The following is a 23,934-nucleotide window of genomic DNA, read 5'->3' as shown; positions in this document are numbered from 1 at the left end:
GTGGGGAAAGGAGAAGATAGACAGGTCAAATAACACCATTTATTACTAAAAAATGTTGTATATATTTTCAAAAGGACCACACCTCAATGACTGCCATTCTCTGTCAGAATAAGAAGGACATGACGAGAATGGTTTCTGCTGTGCAAGCTCACGTAAGCACTGGGAAGGTGTACGTGAGGGTTGTTAGTACAGAGAAGATCTGAAGGTCTCAGTTCTCCTGATGTTTGCACCTGTTCTCTAGGAGGTGAAATTATGTTAACATTTGACCCAATCCTAATGGTGCAACTTTCCAGCAATCTGTCTGTATCTTTTTCAGGTGATTTTCCAAAGATGTTTATTTATTGTACCAAAGTAATTTTAATTTTCATCAAGAGCCATAAATCTCAAAGCCCTACCTTCTACCCAATGCTTATTATCAGAAACATTGACCTTTCAATAAATGTGGATGGAACTGGGACATACTGGAAGACAGCACTCCATCACAGAGGTCTCAGCCATGCTGGGAAGGCAATATTCATAGAGAAAGTCACATCTACAAGCACCCTGCTTGTGTCATTCTTCTGTGGCTAGGCCTGACATCCAGAGCACGTTCTTTGATCATAACATTCTTCTGTGGTGACACGTCTCTTCCCATTCTTTAGGAACCCTGATCCATCCATGTCAATTGGACAGGAATGAAGCTCCTTCTCATCCCAGACTCACTGATATGACCTGAGCCTGGCAATGAGCAGTCACCTCTGCATAGGATTGGCTCACGGACGGAAATACAACCCAAGCTGGACATCCTACTCATTGCTGGGAATTTTGCTGGGTTACTGAAAATGGTCCTTTTCTTCTCTACTGTAATAAACCATAACAACTATGTAAGTCTGGAGCTGCTGGAGACTTATTATTCCTCCCGCATGGATAGAGCCTCTCAGAGAATGAGGTCAAACCCCAGAGGATTCAAGACAAGATATGGGGTGGGGAGATGAGAGGGAGAAAAAGACACCCCCCCCCCAGAGAATAATATTGGTGACAACGTTGAACCACTGGATCTAACAACCATGTCAGGCCTTTCCCTGGGCGGCCAAGATAAATTTAATTTTGGCTTAAAGTACTTTGAGTTTTATTTATATTCACTGTGTCTATCTTGCTTGGAAGACTTTGCCAAGCAAATCTCAAGGATGATGCCCCTGTGCCCGACATAAACTACACTTCCATCAACGGGGGGTGAAGGGAAGGGGCACAGGGCTGGGACAGGGCACTGCAGGTGAAAAAGCACTTCTGGACAGCCTGATCCAACAGTGTGGGGAGAGTGTATAAAAACCAGCACAAGCCAGAATCCAAATACAACAGCATTAATCCTCATAGTCACACGTCTGTTAGTTCCTACCTACCGCACAATTCATTTTCCAAAATAGAAAGAACTTCAGCCCATTATCCTGACCTTCAGAATGGGTGCAGAAAAAAAAATTATCCAATCTGTCTTCTAAATACAGATGGAGATTATTCCAGGAACTTCTAGATCATGACACACGTAAGGAGGCAGGGAGCAAGAGAGCCAGAAACACCCAAACTTTCTTAGGACAAGTGGGAACAACTCAGGAAACAAACATTTTCCATTATGTTGAAAATTAATTGTCACTGCTACGATCCCCAGATGAACTGACAGTCTGGGAGTACCCAGCGCAGGACTTGACACAATACAGAACCAGCCTCAGTGCCCCTGGAGGCCCTTGTCTATGACACTGGCTTAATGAAGCCATAATACATGCACTTTATGAGACACTCCCGGGCCGTCTGAACCACAGCCGCTTTCTTCTCGTCCGGCTCCTGTTTGCCCACCACGGTCAGGATCTCCAGCAGCTCGCTCTCCACCAGCTTCTTGGCCAGCTCAGCATCGGCTGCCAGCAGGTTGTAGGCGATGACCAGGCCCCGGTGTTGGACTGACAGCTGGTCATGCAGGCAAAGCCGCTGCAGGATCTCCAACCACTGGGATGTCTGGAGAGGGCCGAAAAGGGAAGGAAGGAGTCGAGGAATCAGGAGGGAGACAGAGAGAGGAGATTTGGGGACAAGATAAGTAGAAAGCATTGGCCACACTTACAGCCAAGTAACTTAGCTATGGCCACACATCTGGAAATACAGAGGATTAACATCCTCCATCTATTCACATCTTAAGCAACTTGAGAGTAAAGAGATAGGCCCACTGCATGTCTGAGCAGAATGGGGATGTGGAGTGTTCAGAAATGAGAATTCTTGGGCTGGGGATATAGCTCCATTGGTAAAGGGCTTGCCTTCCAAGCACAAGGCCCTGGGTTCAATTCCCAGCACCACAAAAAAAAAAAAAATAAAAAAGAAAGTAAAGAAATAAGATTTCTCACTCTGTGTTCATGGGCAATGCCTGCTTCTGCCAAGCCAAGTGCCTTTCACACTACAGCTCCATGCAGGGAGGCATGGCTTTGCCTAGAATCAACACCAGAGTCTGGAGTGAATCCTCTCCTCCATTCTTCCTCAATCCACCATCCACAGTAATGAAGATGTCCAATTACTGTGCATGGGGGAGCAGGACTCTAGACCACTCTGATCACCCTAGGAGACAGTGATAAAGCCGAGAGTAGAACCAGGAGACTGATTCCTTTAGCCTTCAATAGACACACCCCAGGCAGCAGAGCAGAATAGGCATCACATTGGCATGGGTTCTGCAGTCAGAGAATTGGTGTTCCGGTCCTAGCTCAGCATTTATACCATCCACATGGCCTCGGTTAGGCTATTCACCTTCTCTAAGCTTCAGGAGCCTCCCCTGTCTTCTGCTCCACCTTCCTCTAACATCACGCTGAGTAATGAGATGATTCATGGAAAGAGCTTAGCACAGGGGCTCAACAAGCCCTGGTGACCTGACACCAATCCAGAGGTTTTCCCCTGGGCTCCCTCATGCCTTCATCCACCCTTCGTCTGCAGGGATCGCTTCCTGCATGTGCTGCTCTCAGATAGGGAGATGGAGACAGAGAGAGGAAAAGACAAGTACCTGCCTTTCAAGCTTCTAAGCACACTTTTTGACACACTACACTAGGTCTTCTGCCCCAGGAAAGAAAATGAAAGCCATCTAACTGTGGAAGGTTCAAGGACAGTTTCTATGCTGATGAACATCTGCTTATGGGTCCCTCTGGGATGTTGCTGGGGGATCAAAGGAAAGGATGACAGAAATTCAATCAGAATCCCAGGCAGGAGGATCTGCAGCCTGGCTTCCCTGGGCACAGCCCAGCTGCTGTGAGACCATAGAGATGCCCAGCATTCAATAGGCCCCAGAGTTGTCACAAAGATGGGCCTGGGAAGTCTCATGAGTCCCCCAGCATGTCCATGATGGGACAAGAAGATGGCCAAGAATACTGATCCCCTCGGGAAGAATGAAGAAGTGCCAGGGGTAGGCTGGCAATCCCGAAGGACTCCAGTCCTTCCTAACTAACTGTGCTCTTGGACTCGTTATGTTCTGTACCTCAGTTTCCTCGTCCAGAAATTAAAGGTAATAATAATACTCACATTACAGAGTTGTTGGGAGGAATAAATGATGCATCTATGTAAAGGCTCAGAGTGACACCTGGCATACAGTAAGTGCCAGGAGACAGACAGCATCCATGGGTATTCCACAGGTGTTCCAGCAGAAGCTTCTCTAATGCAATGGCTTTGAAGTGTGGTCCACAGACCAGAAGCTTCCCAACCCCAATCGACTGAATCAGAACACCTGGGGAAACTGTTTTCACAAGCTCTCCAGGTGATTTTGACACACATTACAGTTTTGAGAGGTTTGCTGTAGGGAAAGAGACTGAAACCCAAAGACCATGCCAATGAGCTACCTCCAGCAGAGAACCTCTGGTGCCACCAGAGCTTAAGCCCTTTAGAACATAGAGAAACACACAGACACACACACACACCTGCACCCATGCACGCACACACATACACACATACCTTAAATCATCTATTTGAAACGCCTGCCTCACCCAGACGTGAGTACACATGACACGAGACGTTCACGTTTTTCACCACCAGCGGGCATGAGTGCACAGGCTCTGTTTGGTCAAACAAGGAGAGCTGCATTTTGCACCCATCTTTGTGTCCACATCAGTCCCATCACACCTGCTGTGGTGGCCCCAGTCCCATCTTAGGAGCTGCTCATCATAGCCACTTTAGGGAACCTGCAGCCTTTTCACCAAACCATAAGCTCCCTGCAGCAGCCCAACCACTCCCATGCTTCTCTGGGGAGCTCAGGAGCCCAGCAGCAGTGAGCATTGCTGGTATTATTGTTATTTTTTTTTTCAGTTCTGGGGATCTAACCCAGGGCCTTAAGCATGCTGGGCGAGTGCTCTACGCTGAGCTATACCGCCAGTCCATTTATTTTTATTAATTTGGAGACAGGGTCTTACAAAGTTGCCAGTGCTGACCTTGAACTTGTGATCATCCTGCTGAGGCAGGAGGCTGAGGCCTCCTGGGTCACTGGGAGTCTAGGTGTGCACCATGGTGCCCAGCTGTATTGTTGTGTCCTTAAGTAATGACTTGTATGTACCATGGAAGATAATGGATGAAACTACACAGAGGGGATTTAAGCCAGCATATTCAGGAGGTCCACACAATGACCAGAAGAAGGCAAAGGATACAGACCTCCTCTCCTAAGGCAGGAGGAATAGAAATGGGGACTGGCAGGGATTGCCCTGTGGAATGGCCTCCCCAGAGGATCATCTGGGACAGCGTGGGAGATTCTCTGGCGCACGCCCAGCCTCTTCCTGTCCCAGGACCCACACTTACCACTTGGGTCATCTTGATGCACAGTTTCTTGTGCGCTGCTGTCAGCATGGCCAGGGCTCCAGCGGCTGCATTCTGTACCTTGTCATCATCCTCCCCACAGAGCAGGAACACCAGCTTCAGCTGTTCATTCCCATCTGCCAGGAACCTCTCCTGAACCTGTGGGAGGCAGCTGCAGGGTTCAGAGACAAATGCCCCCCACCTGTGCCTCCTGGGGTGAGGCAGGGGAAGCAGGAAGGGGGCTTGCATCTCAGTTCTCTGACCCAGGATTCCTGGGAGTTTTCCTCCTTCTTCATCAGCTTGCCCATGCCGCCTCCCCCTGGAAGCCTTCCCTCATTGGTTGGGTGAAATTCCTCCAATTAAAAGGTCAAAGAGAATAAGGGATCCCCCCAACACCCAGCAGGCTACACCACCTCTGCATTCAACTTGGCACCAGCAAAAGAGGCAGGCAGGACTGCTGGAGGGGCTGATGCCCAAGGAACCTGCTTCATTTCCCCTTGGGAAAGCTTGGAATGATTCTCCCAAGGACTGGGCCTTCCAGGTTTGCTACACAATGAAGTCCCATGTCTGTCCTCCCTGGATGGCTAAAAGGCCCTGGTTTCATATCCTGCTTTGCTATGATGATATTCAGGCCTAAGAAGACTGGGAAAATGGTACCTTGCACCTCATCCCGCACAAGCTTTGGAGTGAAAAACCCAGCCTGGAATAACAGGATGTTGTGAATATGTTTTTCTCAGGGTGTCTACAGGGAGAGGGGCTGTAATGTAGGAAAGATTTAGATATTCCTGGGTTCTCTGGTCAAAACGCTAGTTTAGTCTCATCCTAGGAGCCCCTGATCTCACACCAGGCCTGACTGCTGGCTGGACCCTCCCTGCCTGGGTCTCCCCCCACCGCCCGAGCCCAGTCCTCACTTCCTTGTTGACCACCATGTTGCACATGCACTCTGTGGCCGCCTGCCGCAGCTGGTCATGATTCTCAAACATGTAGTTCTCGATGTCTGGCAAGGCCCTCTCCATGAAGATCTTCTGTCTGGGGCAAGAGGGTGGAGGAAGAGAGGCCCTGAGTGCTTGGTAGTGAGCATGTGGGGATTTGGCCACGCCGGGGCCATTCCTCCATCCTAATGGTGTCCCTCCCACACCATCAGCCAGCTGGGTGGCATGGAACCTGCTGCTGCTGGCTCCAAGAGGGGCACCAGTGGGTATAAAGTAAATGGCCTAGCATCCTGGGCACGGCCGCGCCCTGGGAGGAACACGCCACCCCACTGGAGATCCCTTTTGCTAGTCCTTGGGCTTCGCACAGTCTCTGTGTGGTCTTTCCTTCCTCCAACTCAAACCCCTCCCGCTGTGGTTTCTACCCAGTGCCTCTGATGCTGTCCTCTGATCACAGCAGCTAGAGCTCATGACCTGTGAAATTCCAACCCAACTTTTTGGGGCACCTCTCCCCACCCCTGCCCTTTCCACCTCAACCCACTCAACGGAGTTTGTCACTCCACCCAGACAGGTTTGTGAGGCCCAGGAGAGCCTCATAGTTCTGCAGCCCGTCCCTCTGCGTGTCCAGAAGAAGCACAAGGGGCCTCACCACCTCATAGACCTGTGGGGGGTGGTCGCAGATCAGGTGGGGCGAGGGCCACATCTTCCTCCATTCTCTGCATTTGTAGGTGGCCAGCCTTTAATTTCCAAAGCACTTTCCTGTGTTGTCGGACCTCATCTGCACAATGATCCTCAGAGGCAGGAATGTTGCCTTTACTTTGCAACATTTCTGAGGGGACAGTCCTGTTTGTCACAGGCACAGCCAGGCCAGGCATCCAGGTGAATCATCACCCGCCCTGAGACAGCACCAGGTCCCTCTCCCAGGTTGGGGTGATGAGAGCAGGGGAGACTCCTCCCTCTGCCCCACCCCACTCATCCCAAATACCCACCCGCTCTCCAGGGAAGGCGATGTCCGGGTTAGAGACAGCCGCGATCTTGGCCAGAGCGTGGGCCGCCTTCACCTTGCCCACATCCGTGCCCTCCAAAGCCAGCGGGATCAGGGCCTGCAAGAAAGGGCACAGTCACCTAGGCCACAGATCCAGAGCCCTCTCCCATCTTTCCACCCCAGCTGCTGTCTGTCTGTCTCTCAGTGAACCATCAGAGGTTCACGGAGACTCTGCAACATAATCAGCCCTTGAGCATCATGGAAAACAACTACTCAGCCATAGATTCATTCCCCTGGGTCCCAATCATCAAGGTCTTCAACCCCACTTCTGCCCACCCATCCACAGGTTCCTTCAATTTTTGGAGAAATAATAAATGGATTCCTTACTTTCTGTCTAAGCCACACCTAATCATAACAGCAGACACTTATTGAGCACCAACTGTGAGCTTTGCATGTATTTTATGTAATCCTGGTGACATTCTGAAATGTGAGTGTGTGGGTCCTGCCTCCATTTTACAGAGGAAGAAATTGTGGCTCAGTGAGAGTAAGTATCTGCCCCAGGTTACACAGCAAGACTCAACTCTAGTCTACAGGAAAGTCCACAGTCTCCATCTTTGTACCAGGCTTCCTTCCAATAGCAAGGAAGATAAAGACATTCCGGAGTACATCCATGGCACCAGCCAATCAAGCAGATATTGGTTTGGGGCCATGAGCCCAGACAGTGCAAATAACTGAGTTGCCGTATTCAAGGAGGTTGGGTTGGGTTAGGGATACAGGATTCTCGGGCCAAGCTAGGGGTACATGAGCACACCCACACAAGTACGCACGAACACACACACACAAACACACGCACAGTCTGTGTGCTCCTGTGAAGCAGATCACCTTCTAGGAAAGCAAAGACTTTATCCTGACCCATTACCTTGCCACCACCTTGAGCCACAATGGTGCCTCGGTCCTTTGGGTTGTCACACAGCGCCAGGAACACCCTGCAGGGCCAAGGATAAAGGAGAACATTTGAACTGCCAGCACCCTTTCCCATCGCAGGCCAGCAGCCAGAGCCCAGGAAGCCCCAGGGTGAACAGGGAAAGCCCGGAGAGTGCACCCCGTGTGCTCCTGCCCCACAATGCACGATGAGCCACCTTGGGAAGATGCTGTGATGATGTTAAGTGGCACGGAAGAAAGTGAGGCCAAGCAAGGCTGCAAAGAGCCACCCCACTCCTGCTTATGGGCACTGCTAGGGGCTCCTTGGTGCCCCTCACCACCCAAGAGAAACTCCACCTCCACGGTCTCCTAATTCCCTGTGAGCAAGATTCCCTCCTGGGCCTCCTTGCTCTAGAGAAATCTCCTCTGTCCTTGGTGTCTCTGCAGATGCTGTTTCCAGGCCTGAAGCCTTTCCCTCCTCCACATTAGAGTGGCTCCTTTTCTTCCATCAGGGCTCAGCTGTCACCTCCACCAGGCCTTCCTGGCTGCTGAGCCCTGGCCCTCCAGTCTGGCTGCTTGGGTGCCATTGTTCATGTCCCCACCCGCTGTGTCTCCCCACAGGGCACCTGTTGCACTGGACCTGATCATGCCCAGTAGGCTGCACTTTGTGCCTTTGATCTCTGGGAACAAGGCAACCAGAATGAACACCTTCTGACACAAGCTTCCCCCTGTCACATCTGCCCCATCATGTCACTTTTCATTGTTGGTCCCCTTCAGTCTCTAGGACACCCAATGGCTCACTCGGTCCCTCATGTAGGCCCCCACCATTTCCATCTCCCTGTCCAGCCTCCTGCCCTCCAGTCCCCTCAGGCCCAGCCCCTGGCCCCCTGCAGTGGCACCTGGCCAGCAGCTCCTTGGTCTGGTCAGTGAGGATGGCACTGTCTGCTCTCACCATGCAGGAGAGAGCGGAGATGACACCTGCCTTCAGGAGCCTCTTCACCCGCATGTCCACAAAGTCCTTCTTGTCCTGGGGGATGGGAGAGTTGGCAATGGAGAAGGGGCCTGGGCACCAGGCAGATCTGTACTGGAACTTCAGATGGTACGTTTCTGACTTCTTAGGGTAGGCTCACTAATGGCCCTCCCAGATGACCACAGCCCAATCCCTAGAACCTGAGAATGTGTAACCTCACATGACAAAAGGGACTTTGCCAAGATGATCAAGTGAACTGGGGAAGGGGAGATAATCCTGGATAATGTAGGTAGGCCCCAAATAATCATGATGTCACCACAGCACAGTAAGCTCAGGGTTAATACTAGGAGGTGTGAAAACAGAAAGGTTAAAATGATTCAAGGTCCCAACCAAAGAATGTAGGTGGCCTCTAGAATAAGTCAAGGAATAAGATTCTCCCCTAGAGACTCCAGAAGGAGCCAACCCTGCAGACCCCTGGACTTCAGCCCAGGGGGACAGATGCTCTGACTTCTGGCCTCCAGAGCTGTAAGATAACAAATGTGGTTTTCAGGCCACTGTGTTTGCGGCGAGGTGTTAGAGAAGCAAAAGGAAGTAACGCACTTCTCTAGGTTCCCTTTGCCAAAACAACGACCATCAGGTAAGAAGTTCTTCTCTGCTTTGCCCAACCTACTCCCAGCACAGAGCCTGCCGAGCTGATGCTGTAAGAAAATCAATGTCAAAGACTCAACTCTTTCTCAGAGGAGTGAAGTGAAAAGGGGATGATCCCAAGCACTAAATGACACATACAGTGACTTTCTTGCAAAAGGTTGGCTTTCCATTGGGGGACGGGGAGGGGGATATAGACAGGAGTAAATGGGGACAGCAGGTGAAGCTGACAGCCATGGAGTGGGCTTTGCTGGAAACCCAAAGTCAACCCCAGGTTGGTCCTTGGAATGGGGATTGGCGGGGAAGAGATGAACATCATGTGACACCTCTAGGCACAGGGGACCTTCACAGCAGCAGAACACGCTGTGCACCCTTGCCTGGGTGAAGTGCACCTGCAACTTTTAAAAACAGTTCAGAGAATGGGAGGCCATGTGCAAAATACACAAAGTATCTTGTTCTCAAGTCTCTTATATAGAATGGCATAATATTGTCATGTAACCAACCCACATCACACCATATGCTTTTAATTTTTCTTGGTGTGTTACAATTATACAGAACAGTGGGATTCACTGTGACACATTCATACATGCGCATGGCATAATGTGGTCAATTTAGTTCCCTAGAACTTTCCTTTTCCCTCCCTTCCTTCTTCCTCCTGGTCCCCTTCTTCCTCTTACTAGTCTCCCTTCTATTTTCATGAGATCCCCCCTTTTCCTCCTTTTTTTTTCTCTCTCTACTTTCCACAAATGAAAGAAAACATATGACCTTTGACAAAATAAGTTTGACTTATTTTGATTAACATAGTGCTCTCAAGTTCCATCCATTTTCCTGTAATTGACATGATTTTGTTCTTCTTTATGGCTGAAGATACTCCTTTGCATGTATATACATTTTCTTTATCCATTCATCTGTTGACAGACACCTAGGCTGGGTCCATAACTTGGCTACTGTGAATCATGTTGCTATAAACCTGGGTATGCATGTATCCCAAGAGTATGGTTTCACTGGGTCATATGGTAGTCCCATTCCTAGATTTTTAAGGAACATCATACTGATCTCCACAGTGATTGTACTCATTTACAATCACACACAGTGTGAGTGTTCCTTTCCCCCCAACAAATTATCTTTCCAAAATCAGACAAAATGATAACTACATTCTGATTATAACTATAGGAAGAAAAAAAATCCCACTATTATGTATATGTATATCGTGCCAATAAAAATTTAAATAGAGTTTAATTTTAAAAAGAAAAAGAAAAAAGATGCACAGAAAAACCACAGTTTTATCTGGTGGGTAGCACAACATACTAAAATGCCAACGGTGGTCATAGGGACACATTATGAGCAGTGGTTATTTTCTCTATTGCACACTTTTGTTGGTTTTGTAGTGGCACCTCCTCCTCCACAAAAAAAGAATCTTACCGAAGCTTCTCCAGAAATCTTCACCATAATTGATTTTAAGACTATAAGCAAAGGAGTCTCTACAAAAAAAAAGTTCAATGTAGTTAAACTTCCTATTTTCCTGTTGCTGTATTATACTTGGCCACTGGCCAGGAAGAAATCAGCACTCCAGGTGCTGAATGCCCTTTTACTTGTTTTTCATAAATATGTATCCAGTGTAGTAGTTTGTAGAAGTGTGTTTGCAAAGTGTGATTTAAAAAAAAAAAAGACAAATTCTTTATCAAGGCCTCTGGCCTTGAGCTGAGTTCACAGAGATGTCTACGTTTTTGAAATAAGTTTCCAATTGGGCTCCATGGTAACAGCTGGCAGGGGGAGGAAAGAAAGGGGAGAAGACGTTCTCCCCTTCTCAGGTGTTGTCCTTGAAGGGTTAACTTGCCCAGAACAGTGAAAGAAAAAGCTGCTTTTATGTGAACTTATGCAGTCTGTGAATTTCTGAGCCCGTTCACTTACATTCTCGTTATAAAATTCTAAAACTACCTGAACTCGGGGTTCAGGGAATTAATTGATTACAGCAAAAGCTGTGCCCTCTGAACCTGGCTGCAGCCAAATAAAACTGTTTCCTGCTATCTTCCTACAACAGTCTTGCAACCTAGGATTATCACCTTGATCAATTAAAAAATCTAAATTATTTTATTGGCTGGGAATATTTCTGTATGTATTTATATGCAAATAACATGTAAATCATATTCTTGTATTAGGCTCCCAAGGAGATTTGTGACACCTGGGCTCATGCTGACCCCATCCCTCCTCTCATTATTCATAAACACCCATCCCCAAATCCAGATATCCCAGAAAATCAAATCTTTATAAGTCTTGGAAGTATGATATAAAGCTGTCTCATATCTATGAAATCAACAACATAAAATCAATCCCCAGGACCTTCCCTTGCCCTCCCCTCCTCCTTCCTCGGGGCCCCCTTCCTCTCCTTACTTGTCTCTCTCCTATTTTCATGAGGTCCCACCTACTTTTCCCCTTTTAGTCCTCTCTAGATTCCACATATGAAAACCATGTTCATCCAGGCTCTGTGTCAAATTAAACTCTAAAACTTGTTTTTTCTCCCAAGACAGAAAACAAAGGAAAAGCATGAGGGCCATCTGGTGGAGAAACTTACCATTATCATCCTCAATTGATCAGTATTTTATCCCAAATCCTCCCAAACACATTCCACACAGCTGCCTGCACCCCGGGTTTTCCCATTCCACCTGTTTGGGAGGTCTGGGGGCACAGTCCCCCCTCCAGGGGCATCCTGTACCCACCTTGGGGTGCTCCTCAGGCACGTGCTGCTTGGAGAACTTGGCCAGCTGCACCAGCTCGGGGATGACCTCCTTGACATCATAGCTGTTGGTGCAGTTCACCAGTGTGGTGGCCACTGAGTACAGAATGGTCTTGTCACTGGTCTGCAGACACCGGGTTAGGGGGGAAGGCATAAAGGAACTTTGGAACCGGACTCTGCTTCCAAGACAGCTCCCTGACATGGTGAGCAAATTGGCTTGGAAGGAGTGTGGCTGGTGGGGCTCGGCTTGGAGAAGTACAGGTGGCACAGGAGGGGAACCGGCTCTGCTCTTAGAGGGTGGCAGAAATGCCTCCTGAACCCCCAGCAGCACCACAACAGTAGGCCAGTGGCTTCTCACCCAGCACCTTGCTTGGTGCCTTTCAAAAGCCCAGCGCACTCACATCCCACTACCTGGAGTGGGCACTTGGGTGGGAGCTGGAGCTCTGCTCTGGCTCTACTGGAAATCCTTCCCGCACTTCCAGAGGGAGTGAAGCACTGCCCCAACGCCCTCGGGACCTCCTCACTCATGGCCATGGGCAAATATGCCATCTTCCTGTTAATACTCCCTCTGCCTGGAAGGCACGTGGATTCACTTTCAGCCAGGTAAGATGAGGGACAGAAAGAGGAAAATGGCCCACCAGATTTACAGGAGGGCTGGAAGGCCCTGAATCCGGTAGACCTTCCCCGACGTTGGAGGTCAGGGCCACACTTGCCTTCGCCAGCTCAAACATGGCCTGCAGAGCCGGGATGTCCTGGACAAAGTCGTCCTTCACATCAGCATCCAGGGTGAGGTAGGCCAGGCCCTCCACCGCCCAGCGCCGGGTGCGGGTGTCTATGGCTGCATTGCACAGCCACCTGGAAGTGGGGAGGGAGAGCTGCTGGGGAAGGTGACAGGGCTCCAGTAAAGAGTGAAGCGACCTCAGGGTGATGGAGAGCAGGTAAGGGGCCTTTCACCACCCACCGGAGTGCAGCCCAGAGGGCCCTACACAGAAGCCCATGAGGAGGGGCTGGAAATGACCCTCTTACTTGCAACACTGCTTGGCCAGCTTCTCTGTGGATCCTTCAGCAAACTGCCTGAGACCATAGTCTGTGCCCCCTGCAGAGCCGAGCTTGCAGAGGCCCTGTGGAGGGGCAGACACATGCGGGATCAGGGTCATGGTTTGGGGACAGGCCTTGCTCTAATAAGTCCCTGTGGCCAGAAAACCTCACAGGTAGTTTGAAAAATCCACATGAGAGGATGGTAACCATGTGCAACTGCAGTGGGCAGCCTAGTTAGGGCACAAAAAACTGCAGGAAAGTCATGTCATATGAGGGACCAATTCAAATGTGCAAAATGTAACCCAGGGAAAATTAAACTCTTGTAGGAAAAAAAAAATCTTCCATATAAAGAAAGTCACTACATCAGAGGCAAAGATCAGTTTAAAAAAAAAAATTGATGTGAATAAGAAATTACTCCAATTTTTTGTGTAATTGTTCACAAGATAAAGAAGAGACCCATGGAAGTAATTTCAGTAAAATGAAAATGGAAGAAAGGAAACAGGCTTAACTGCCACACACACGCTGGTTGAGGAAACTGGCTTTTTAGCATTCATTCTGAAAATGATTTCTGGACAAAACTCATAAGGAAAACACGGCCAGGGTTAAATGCAGGGCCCGCCATTCTGAATCTCTGTCCCCATGTCACTTTGCTCTGCAGGTGCCCATAGGGGTGCTCTGCATTCTCCTCTAGAATGGAGAGACCCCTCGTTCCTCCTGGGGTGCTCGATGCTCAGCACGGTGGCTGGTCTTGGGCAGGTGGTGCCCAGCCTACTCACCACCAGTGTGCGGATCTTGATCTTCTCATTCTTGGTGGTCTTGTAGATGCTTTTGAGCAATGACACACCATTGGTGATGATGAAGGTGGCGCGGCTGAGCTTGGTGGAGGCGTGGATGAGGGCCTCCACGGCCACCAGCTGGTCAGCCTCGCGCTCTGAGCCACACAGCGCCACCATCATCTCCATGATGCCTTTCATTCCCAGTAGCTGATTGCCCAGGTCAAAGGGCCCCTGAAGGATCCCAGACACTGCCTGAATGGCATTCACATTCTTGTCCATGTCCTGGGGGTCAAACTTGCCCCTAAAACAGAGGGTGAGGATTGTCAAGGTAACAGGTTCAAGAGGATAGAAAGAGTGAGATGTGGAGGCAGAAAGATTTGGATTTGCATCCTGATTCTACCACTCGTGTGCTGTGTGACATTGGGCAATTCGCTGAACCTCTCGAGCTTCCGATTCTTGATCGGTAAACTGAGGATAGTAGAAGTCATACTAAGGAAGTTGCACTGGGTAGACGGAGGCATCAGGCTGCAATGCAATCACCACAAAGCCTCAGCCAGGGAAGACTCTGGAGTTTGGACAACCAGCAAAGCTATTTTAACTTGGCGTGAGGGACTGGGCCTCCAGCCCAGAGTCCACAGCATAGCACAGCATCTGGAGGGACAGATGGCACCCACGGCCACAGGGGCCAGAGGACCTAGCAAGGTGCCCGTGCACTGGATGGCTTGGCATCACATCTCAGCCCCTTCCTCTGTCAAGTGAGGGGGTGGAACTCAACTTGGGATCTCATGGGAGGCTCTGGAGTGAGCGGGAAAAGCTGAAGCTCTGTAGGAAAAGCCAAGGTCACCGTGAGGAGCTCTAAGAGAACCAAAGTCGGGGTTCAGCAGAAGCCGTAGGAGAGATCAGGGGCTGGCAGATCCAGGGGGTAGAGAAGCATTTTTGTATTTTAAAGGGTTTTTTTTTTTTAATAGATAGGGCTGGGGTTGTGGCTCAGAGATAGAGTGCTCGCCTAGCAAGCGTGAGGCACCACATAAAATTAAAATAAAAATATTGTGTCCACCTATAATTAAAGAATAAATTTAAAAAAAAAAATAGATAAGCCAGGCATGGAGGTGAGTGCCTATAATCCCAGCTACTTGGGAGGCTGAGGACGGAAGTTCAAGACCAGCCTCAGGGACTTAGCTGTATGGAAATTAAAAAAAATAAATAAAAACAGGCTGGAAATATAGACTAATGGTAGAGCCCCCCCTGGGTTTCATCTCCAGTGCTACAAAAATAATAATAGTAATAATAATATTTTTAAAAATAATTAAAAAGAGAAATATATGTCTGTTCTTCTCTGGTCATTTATAGAAACAGTTTGCAGACCCTGGGAAGAGAGAAAGGAGAAGCACAGTAAAGGCAGCGTCTTCACCACCTGAGCCTCACCTGGCTCAGTCCTGGCTTCCTGACCACACCCCCACGACTGAGCCACAGGTATGTCCCAGAAATCTGAGCAGTTTACCAGGAAAATCACTGCAACAGTTCAAAGGTCACATGGCAGTAGGAGGAGGAGGGAGAGGACACATAAGGACAGACAGAGACCCAGATAGAGCATCTGAGATGAGGGAGCAGCAGGGAGAAGACCCAGCACACTCAGCTTCAGAGGGCCCGACCTGTCTCTAAAGCCACCCATTCTTAAAGTCTCCCCAGAGCCGGCCTCCCGCCTAACAGCCCATGGGTGTTCCTCCCAACCACAGGAGACTGAGGTGGGTTTAAAATATGCCCAGTGTTTTTTGTTTTCAGTGCTGAGGATTGAACCCAAGGCCTCATGCGTACTAGGTAGGCCGCCCTACCATGGAGCCACGTCCCCAACCCATTTCCAGAAATATACTGACACCCCTCCCTTCCAAATGTGGAATGTAATTCTCTTCCCTTAACCCATCTTGTGGCATTGTCCCAGATGTAGAATACCTATAAAAACTTTAATATAGTATATAATACCATTATGCAATATATAATAATAATACTATAATGTCACAATTATGATATTTATTAATATAATCTAGATATAGGCTCTACATAATGATTTCCACCTATTTTAATTCACCTGTATCAATTTTGTGGCAAGATTTGCAGAATCGACAACCTGGGACTGAATCTGGGTCAAGGCCAGATTGGGGACTTGCTCCTAATGATAGTACGAGTGATGGTGTGCAGCTGCTGAGGCTGGTGTGTGAGAGACACTGCCCTCCTCCCTGCTCTACCCTGGATCATCACTCAGGGAAGCAGCTGCCATGGTGAGGACTCTTCTGCAGCCTGTGGAGAAGTCCACATGGGGAGGAACTGAGGCCTCCCACCAACAGCCAGCACCAGCATGCCAATCAGGTGAGTGCGCCATCTTGGAAGTCCAGTCAAGCCTTTGGATGGCTGCAGCCCAGGCCAACTTAGGATTGTAACTTCAAGAGAGACTCTGAGCCAGAACCACCCACCCAGGAGACTCACGTGATATACTCCTCACAGATCTTTCGGAAATGATCGCGCTCCGGATCATATCGCAGGTCATCGTAGAGCTTGTTAATGAGGATGGAGGCCAGCATGCGGGTGTTGTCGGTCAGGGGCAGGCAGGAGGGCAGATCTGGAACCTGCCCCACTACCTTCAGAATCTTCCTCAGGCCTGCAGGGGGACAGGGGCAAGAGTGAGATTCCTGCTGGGCTCTGTCCTCAGGAACATACCCCTGACTAAGCAATGTCCTGTCTCTAGCTTCGCTCCAACCCTGCCTTTAGATAGGAGAGCCTAGGGCACCGGAGTGGGGACAAGAGACCCAGGTCCTCCACCTGGCTCTGCCCCTACCTTGAGTGATCCACCATTCTCTGTGGGCCTCCATTTTCACCTTTTCAAAATCATGATGAGTTGATCTCAGAGGACTCTACCAGTGCTAACATTCCGTGAGTAGACACGCAGTCTTCCTCACATACTATTTTATCTTCTCTTTTCTCTAGGCCACAGTTTCTTAAATTGTGAAAATGGACATAATACTACCTACCTTATAGAGCTTGAGGACTCAATAAGAAAATAATAAGCAGAAATAGCCAGGTGCCCATCTGAGACATAATTGTCACTCAATAAAGTCCATTATATATTTAGGCAATACTGTATTTCTTCTTATTATTATTATCTTTGGGTGGAGATTTTTTTTTTTTTTTTTTGTACCAGGGATTGAACTTAAAAGTACTCAACCACTGAGCCACATCCCCAGCCCTATTTTGTATTTTATTTAGAGACAGGGTCTCACTGAGTTGCTTAGTACCTCACTGTTGCTGAAGCCGGCTTGGAACTCGTGACACCCCTGTCTCAGCCTCCCAAGGTGCTGGAAATACAGGTGTGCATCACTGTGCCCACCTGGGTAGAGATTCTTAAGTGACTTCCTCCATCAGACTAGTTTAATTGTCACGTAGTTGTGGAATAAGTGAAGGATTAAATGTGTACCTTTAGGTCCTGCCTTCAAAGCAGTATGGAAAGCAACATACAACACTGAAGGAAGGTATGATACTGGGTGGTTACACCACGGATGGGACAATTAGCTTCAAGAAGACTTGCAAGTTAGTTTGAGCATCTGCTGTATGCCAAGGTGTGCCTGATTTTATCCTAACTGAAACCTCCTGGTAAGGAATCATTATTCTGATCTTTCAGAGCAGAAAGTCAAGACTTAGAGAATCCAAGGCAGTCACCCAAAATCATGGCAAGAGATGTAGAGAGGATGCTCTCCCCATGATCTCTGATGTCAAACAGTATCCCCGCCTTTGACCGCTAGGCTATGCTGCCTCTGAGACAACAGACAGCTTGATCCTAGGGTCAGGCTTTAGAGGTGGCTGGGAGTTGGCCAGCCCTTGGGTGGTACATGGATGTGGAAAGAACACACAGGGTAAATATGGGAAGTATGAAACTCTGAGTGTTAAGAAGGAATTTTAAACACTTAGCTGCAATTTTGTGCTCTGTGTATTTTATCGCTTTAAGGAAAACTTCAGTGTCCTCTCTATTACTCCTCTTAGTTCTTCACATCTGATGTGAGCTGGGTGTCCTACAACTCAGTTCAACTCAGACACTCTCTACCTGGGGTTAACACTGACCCAGAGGCTGAGGGCTCAGGCCTACGATCTGCCTCTACTTCAGATGCTGTTCCAAGTTTCCCACAACTTCTGTGCAAACTGGCTACAAATAACTTAGTCCCCTCCCTAAGTTCTAAAACTTACTAGAAGAGCTCACAGAAATCAGGAAAATAATTTGCCTACTATATTTTCAGCTTTATTATGAAAGCTGCAATCAGGAAGAGCCAAATGGAAGACACACACAGGGGGAGGTCTGGGGAAGGGGTGTGGCACCCCCCAGCCCTCTCCAGGGGCACTACCCTCCCAGCACCTCCAAGTCTTCGCCAAGCTGGAAGCTCTCAGAACCCTTCAGTTAGAGCCTTTTATATGGGGGCTCCATGATGTAGACATGATCAATCAAGTCACTGGTCATTAGTGATTAACTCCACCTCTGGCCCTCTCCCCTCACCTCGCAGAGGTCAGAGGTGGGATAGGGGTTGAGGGATGGGACAGAAAGTCCCAAGCCTCTAATCACACAGTTGGCTCCCCTGGCAACCTGCGCTCCTTGTCCTGAGTCTATCCAGATCTCAAGCCACTAGCCATCTCATTAGCACAAGAGGACACATCACTTTGAAGATTCCAACTGGTTTAGGAAACAGGTGCAGATGCCTGTTTATTTATTTATACCTGTTTATTTATGACATATATTTATTATGTCACAACCAAACACAAAAAAGTGCTTGGCAGGACTGAAAGGGGCCCAAAGAAGCAACCCAGCCTGGCTCCCAAAGACACCTGCTCCACTTCCCATCACCTCCCCAATCTCATCTCCTGGCTTCCATCCTGCCTGGGCCTTGAGCACCTCATTCCTCTTCTATTAGAACCCCAGACACCTCTTTGACAGTCTTCACCCCTCCCCTGGCCAAGAGCTCACTTCAGGTTTGATCTAAGGGAAGCTTTGCTCCGCCCCAGTTTGCATTACACATGGAGCTCAACGCTGCAGCTTTGAATTAGTGTATCAGAATTTTTAAATCCACTGTATTGTAACCCGAGTGCTATTCATTCTGGTGCTCTTCAATAAAAGAACAGAATAAAAAACATTGCTCCCCACCTTGTCCCACCCTATAGTCCATATGGTTGACCCTAGATCCCAGTGCAGAGAGAAGTGACTGCTGATGTCCCACTTAAATATATGCAGAGAAGACCAGAACTGGGGGAAAATAGCATAGAGGGCCAGCCTCAAGCACTACAGCGACTTGTGATCTGTAAGGTCTAAGCAACTGCATGTGCACTTCACTGAGATCTATGAAAATCAAACAAGAGAAGTGAAATATTGAAAGATAAATTTCACCCCCAGAGAGGTTGACTTGAACCTTTTAGAACCAGGCATACTCTCTATGTCATAAAACCCGTGAGAGAATGAGAGCAGATTAGAAAGCCACAGATATGATTCCTGAGCAATTAAAGAAGCCGATTAAGGGGAGAGGTGAACCTGGATCTGATGAATTTAGTCACCATCTGCTAGAAAACCTCTCCTGCTTTCTGCTCCATGCCAAGTGCCCTGGTGTCCACCCAAAAGGCCATGTGAGCCCCAGACCCTCCCATCTCCTCACCATTGTCCACCACATAGATGGTGCGGGAGTTGTCATGAATGGCGAGGTCCTTCCTGGGAACATTCTTATTGAGCAGGTTCAGCGCCTGGTCCCTGCCCTGGCCAGACACCTTCTTACTGACCAGCATGTCAAGCAAGTGACTGGTGATCTGCTTCAGGTCCTTTTTGGTGTCTGAGGAACAAGAGGATAGAGGTCAATAGCAAGGAGTAGAATGTCTCAGATCAAATCAGGAATGGTAGAAGCTTTCTAGAAGGACTCTGGAAATATGAAATCCACTGCTTTCTGGATGTGTGAATGTCCTAGGAGACTATAATGTTGTCTATATCACACCCCCAAAAAATAAAGAAATCCCTCATCAACACCCCCAGGGTTCTTAGCCACTTAGTCACGGTAAACAGCAGTAACAGATTGGAGATTCCACTGAGATCCTACCGAGGTAAGCTCCTCCCCATGCACCCCACATCTGTCTGAGGTGCATCTTTCTCTCTTTCTGGAAGATGGCGTGGGCACCCAATGGCTACTTAAACGCAGCTAGGGCAGCCTCCACTCTTCAAGACTCGGGTCAAAGTTTTCTCAGCCGAGACAGTGTTAGACCAGGTCGCAAAGAAAAGACCAATGACTCCAATTAAAATCAAATTAAAGCAAGCTTATTATTTCGACCGGCTGGGCTGCCTCTCCTACCCAAAAACCATGGGAACAAGACAGCCCCTCAGCTTTCTTGTAGCCCAGCTTTATAGCCCAGAAGGTTACACAAAGTGGGGTATTATGCTCGAATTTGGGACCCCCAGAAGACCACCAGAGACCAAGATCGATGTAAGCAGCAAAGAGGTCTTTATTGCAGGCTAGCTCGGTCCTCCGTGTGCACACAGCAACTGGTGACGCTGAGAGGCCCGAGCCCAGGGTTTGTAGCAGTTTTATACACTCTTTGGGGAAGGCAGGGACTTCACATATATCATAGCATCTCTTAGCAAGTCATCACACACCGCAGGAAAATCATAAAACAACTCTAAAACATGATTCGCACATTCACTGGCGGGAACAAGTTGAGTAAGGGTGATTGATTAGTACCAGAGGGGGATTCATTTGAACTGATTGGTTTAAGACACGAGGGGAGTAGTGCTGAACTACATGGTTTCCCAACAGGATTATCAACCACCATAAACTACTGGGAGGGTCATCTGGCATCCCAGGTATTTTCCCAGTCTCAAGCTGATTGGTGGTTGCTAGGGGTTGTTATGGGTCCTCACCTAGCCTGACTGAGTCAGGGACACCTGGCTCCGCAGATCTCTCTTGTTATTGTAGATAAACAACTCAGCAGGGTGGGAATGTGCCTAGGAGTGCTCTGTGGGTCATTCCTAGGAGAAGGGTCACGCCCCCTTCCTTGGACAGGCTTTGCTCTAAGGTAGAGGCTGGTTTTTCAGGGTTTACAGATTCTGACGAGCATAACACAAATGCTAGTTTATATTTTTGCTGGCCCAACATCAGAATTTATGAAGGTCATTAGAGCCTCAGAGAGGTTCGTTATCTGGCTAGGGAAGGCCAAGATTTATGAGGCATCACTAAAGTTTCAGAGAGGGTTGCTATCTGGTCAGGGAAAGCCAGGCATGGGTTAGTTCCAAGGCACAGGCAGGCATTCCAAGCTAGTTCAGAATTTGCAGTAATTTATAGTAAAGCCGAAATTAGCTTTTCATGTCTTTGTGGCAAGATGGCTCCCAATTTTAAGAGGTAATCAGGCTGGGTCTGTCAGCAGCTCTCAATCACCTGTTTGATATGGAGCAGGCATGTTGGGTTCTGCCAAAGCTGAGGAGGAGAGCAATTGGCATTGAGTACATAGTGTCCCTAGTCCCCATCTGCCTTGTATGCATGGAGGTAGAGGAAGGAGTTTGGTTCCTTTCTCTTGAACCCCCTCCCAACAGCCCTAAGGGGCATCTAGGGTGATCAGTAGATGAATGGCACTGAGGGAAAGCCCCAATTACTTTTGCCTCCATGTGGGCCACTCTCAACCCCGCATCCATTCTCTCCTGGATGCTCCCCTTCCTTTGCCGGTCAGAAACACTAGCAATTGGGCTGGGGATGTGGCTCAGGCGGTAGCGCACTCGCCTGGCATGCGTGCGGCCCGGGTTCGATCCTCAGCACCACATACAAAACAAAGATGTTGTGTCCGCCGAAAACTAAAAAATAAATATTAAAAAAAAAAAAACACTAGCAATTAAGATTGTAGGACTAAGAGAGACATGGGATGATTAGTAAGAAGGTGCCCAGGTTCCCCTCATGCTGATGAAGGCATTCCTGCACCCCCTGTCTGACAGGGTCACAGCAGGGGGATGCTGTGGCAGGGCCGCACCATCTGGAAACCAGAATCATAGGAAATGTTAAGTGTTTTGTTTATAATACTCATGATATGGACAATAGGGCATATGTCAGTCAATAATAAAAGTACGTGATGCCTGAGATTGCAGGAAAATTCCCAGAATGAGGAGACTAAGGATATAATTAAGACATGCCACGAGGTGTGTTTCAGTGTCTCTCAGGATACAAACAATAGTGTTATTCCTCAAGAAATTCATGGGAAAAAGATTGTGAAAAGCACAACAATTTACATTAAGCCCCCCCACCATCCCCCCCATTCTAAAGCCTCAATCTGTGCAACATATACTCCCCCCCACCAACATCCCCTCCTTTGCCTTACACAGGAATTCATGATGAGAATGGAAAACACAGTTAATATAAATGACAAATGGGTTGAGGTGCAAAGCCTGTCCTTTAGTTAAAGATTACAGAGACAAAAGAATTGGTGTGCTTTGACCAAGGATCAAGGAAACTCTTTAAGAAAGCAGATAAATAGGTCATATGAAAAAAGGAAATTACCTTGGAAACTAAAAATAAAATAATGTAAGATTAATATAGATATATTTTAGAGGCACTTCAGAGTAGTAGGCTTTTTAAGTAATGGACTTTCACTATTTTAAGTGTGTTTTATTGGGATTTTAGTTTAGAAGTAAGAAAGCTTTCCAATAATCAGAGATATGCTTTAAGGTTAAAGGTTAATGAAATAATTATAGGTATGCTAAAGTTAAAAGTGAATAATAGGTCAGGAGACACCGTAGTCTAGTTGCGTAGTCTAGCACCTAGTGATTGAGGTAAAAATGTAAAAGCTTAATCATGATTGGCTAAGGTTACAGGAAAATATTTTAAACAATGTACTCAATATCTTAGGTAATCAATATATGTCAGAAAAGATTGTAACTCTTGAAAATCATGTAAATCAAAGAAGTTTGGGGCTTTGAGGCTATCCATTAACTACCTGAAAAAATACCTGTAAAAAAGGTATAAAAATAAAGGCCCCTCTAGGGGCAGCAGATTTTTTCTGGAGGCTGTTCATAACTTGCAACTGTCTTCCAGTCTCTCTGACGCCACTCCTCCTTCAGGACCCTGGATCCCCCACTGGGGCCGGCCCCAGAATCATGTGCATAGGTAAGTTTCACTAGTCTGTTTAAAATTTCCCCATTACCATTCCGATGCTTAAAATATGCTGTGTTCTCTTTAAGCTACCAGAGGGAGGCATTTAAGTCTGAATCCTCCGAGGGTCTCTGGCACAGGGCAAACTGGGACCCTAGCACTTTCTCAAAAGGGGGCCAGAAACAACCTTGGCAAAGTGAGATGAGAGATAAGTTTTCTGGACCATAAAGAAGCTCAAGCTTAGGGAGATGTCCCTAATAGGAACAGTTTTCTCCCGCACGGGTGCCTGAATCCTGTTTTTTTTTCTCTTCTCACTCAGATGGGAGCTTCTCTCTCCAGTGTGCCAGGTGCACCACTCACCTGCATATTGAAAAACTGGGATCAGTTTGACCCACAGACGCTCAAGAAAAAGCGCCTCATTTTCTTCTGCCGCCAGGCCTGGCCTCAATACAAACTCCCTGATGGAGAATCCTGGCCACCAGAGGGAAGTATCAATTTTAATACAATTTTACAGCTTGATAAATTTTGCAAAAGGGAAGGGAAATGGTGTGAGGTACCATATGTGCAGGCTTTCTTTGCCCTAAGGGAAAACCCCAAATTATGCCAACAATGTAAAGTAGACTTGGCTGTGATCTCTGCCATGAAGAGAGAAAATCTTAAGGAGTCACCTACTGAGGAGAAAGAATTGGGAGGACCCATGAAATCTCCATCCCCTGCTGATGTCCAGCAGTGGCCCTCCTGTCTCCCATACCCTGGCCTCTCTCTATTTGACATAATAGTCAGATCAAATGTATTACTCTTCCCGGAGATGCCAGGAGGAGAATTTGGACCAATCAAAGTACGTACCCCCTTCTCCCTTCAATACCTAAGACAGATAAAAACAGACTTAGGGAGATTTTCAGAGGATCCAGATAAATATATTGAGGTATTTCAAAACCTATGCCAGGTGTTTGACTTCACCTGGAAAGATATTATGCTATTACTCAACCAGACTTTAACTTCCAATGAGAAGGAAGCCGCCCT

At 47.9% G+C, this 23,934-nt stretch overlaps 1 protein-coding gene across 1 annotated transcript; it reads right to left on the bottom strand.

Moving 5' to 3' along the window:
- Positions 1 to 1,542: 1,542 nt before the first annotated feature.
- On the bottom strand, positions 1,543 to 21,235 carry LOC114083804 (protein unc-45 homolog B). The gene is given in 14 exon segments (XM_071603836.1): positions 1,543 to 1,983; positions 4,780 to 4,935; positions 5,688 to 5,801; positions 6,247 to 6,366; positions 6,695 to 6,808; positions 7,610 to 7,676; positions 8,511 to 8,638; positions 11,944 to 12,084; positions 12,674 to 12,815; positions 12,987 to 13,081; positions 13,775 to 14,075; positions 16,256 to 16,427; positions 19,453 to 19,623; positions 21,214 to 21,235. Coding segments are annotated over 14 exon segments (2,004 nt in total). The 3' UTR covers positions 1,543 to 1,722.
- Between the last annotated feature and the right edge of the window lie 2,699 nt (positions 21,236 to 23,934).

Source organism: Marmota flaviventris, chromosome 17 (genome assembly GCF_047511675.1).
Source record: "Marmota flaviventris isolate mMarFla1 chromosome 17, mMarFla1.hap1, whole genome shotgun sequence".
In the NCBI taxonomy this organism is placed as follows: Eukaryota; Metazoa; Chordata; class Mammalia; order Rodentia; family Sciuridae; genus Marmota; species Marmota flaviventris.
This window is presented reverse-complemented; position numbering and strand designations above follow the sequence as displayed.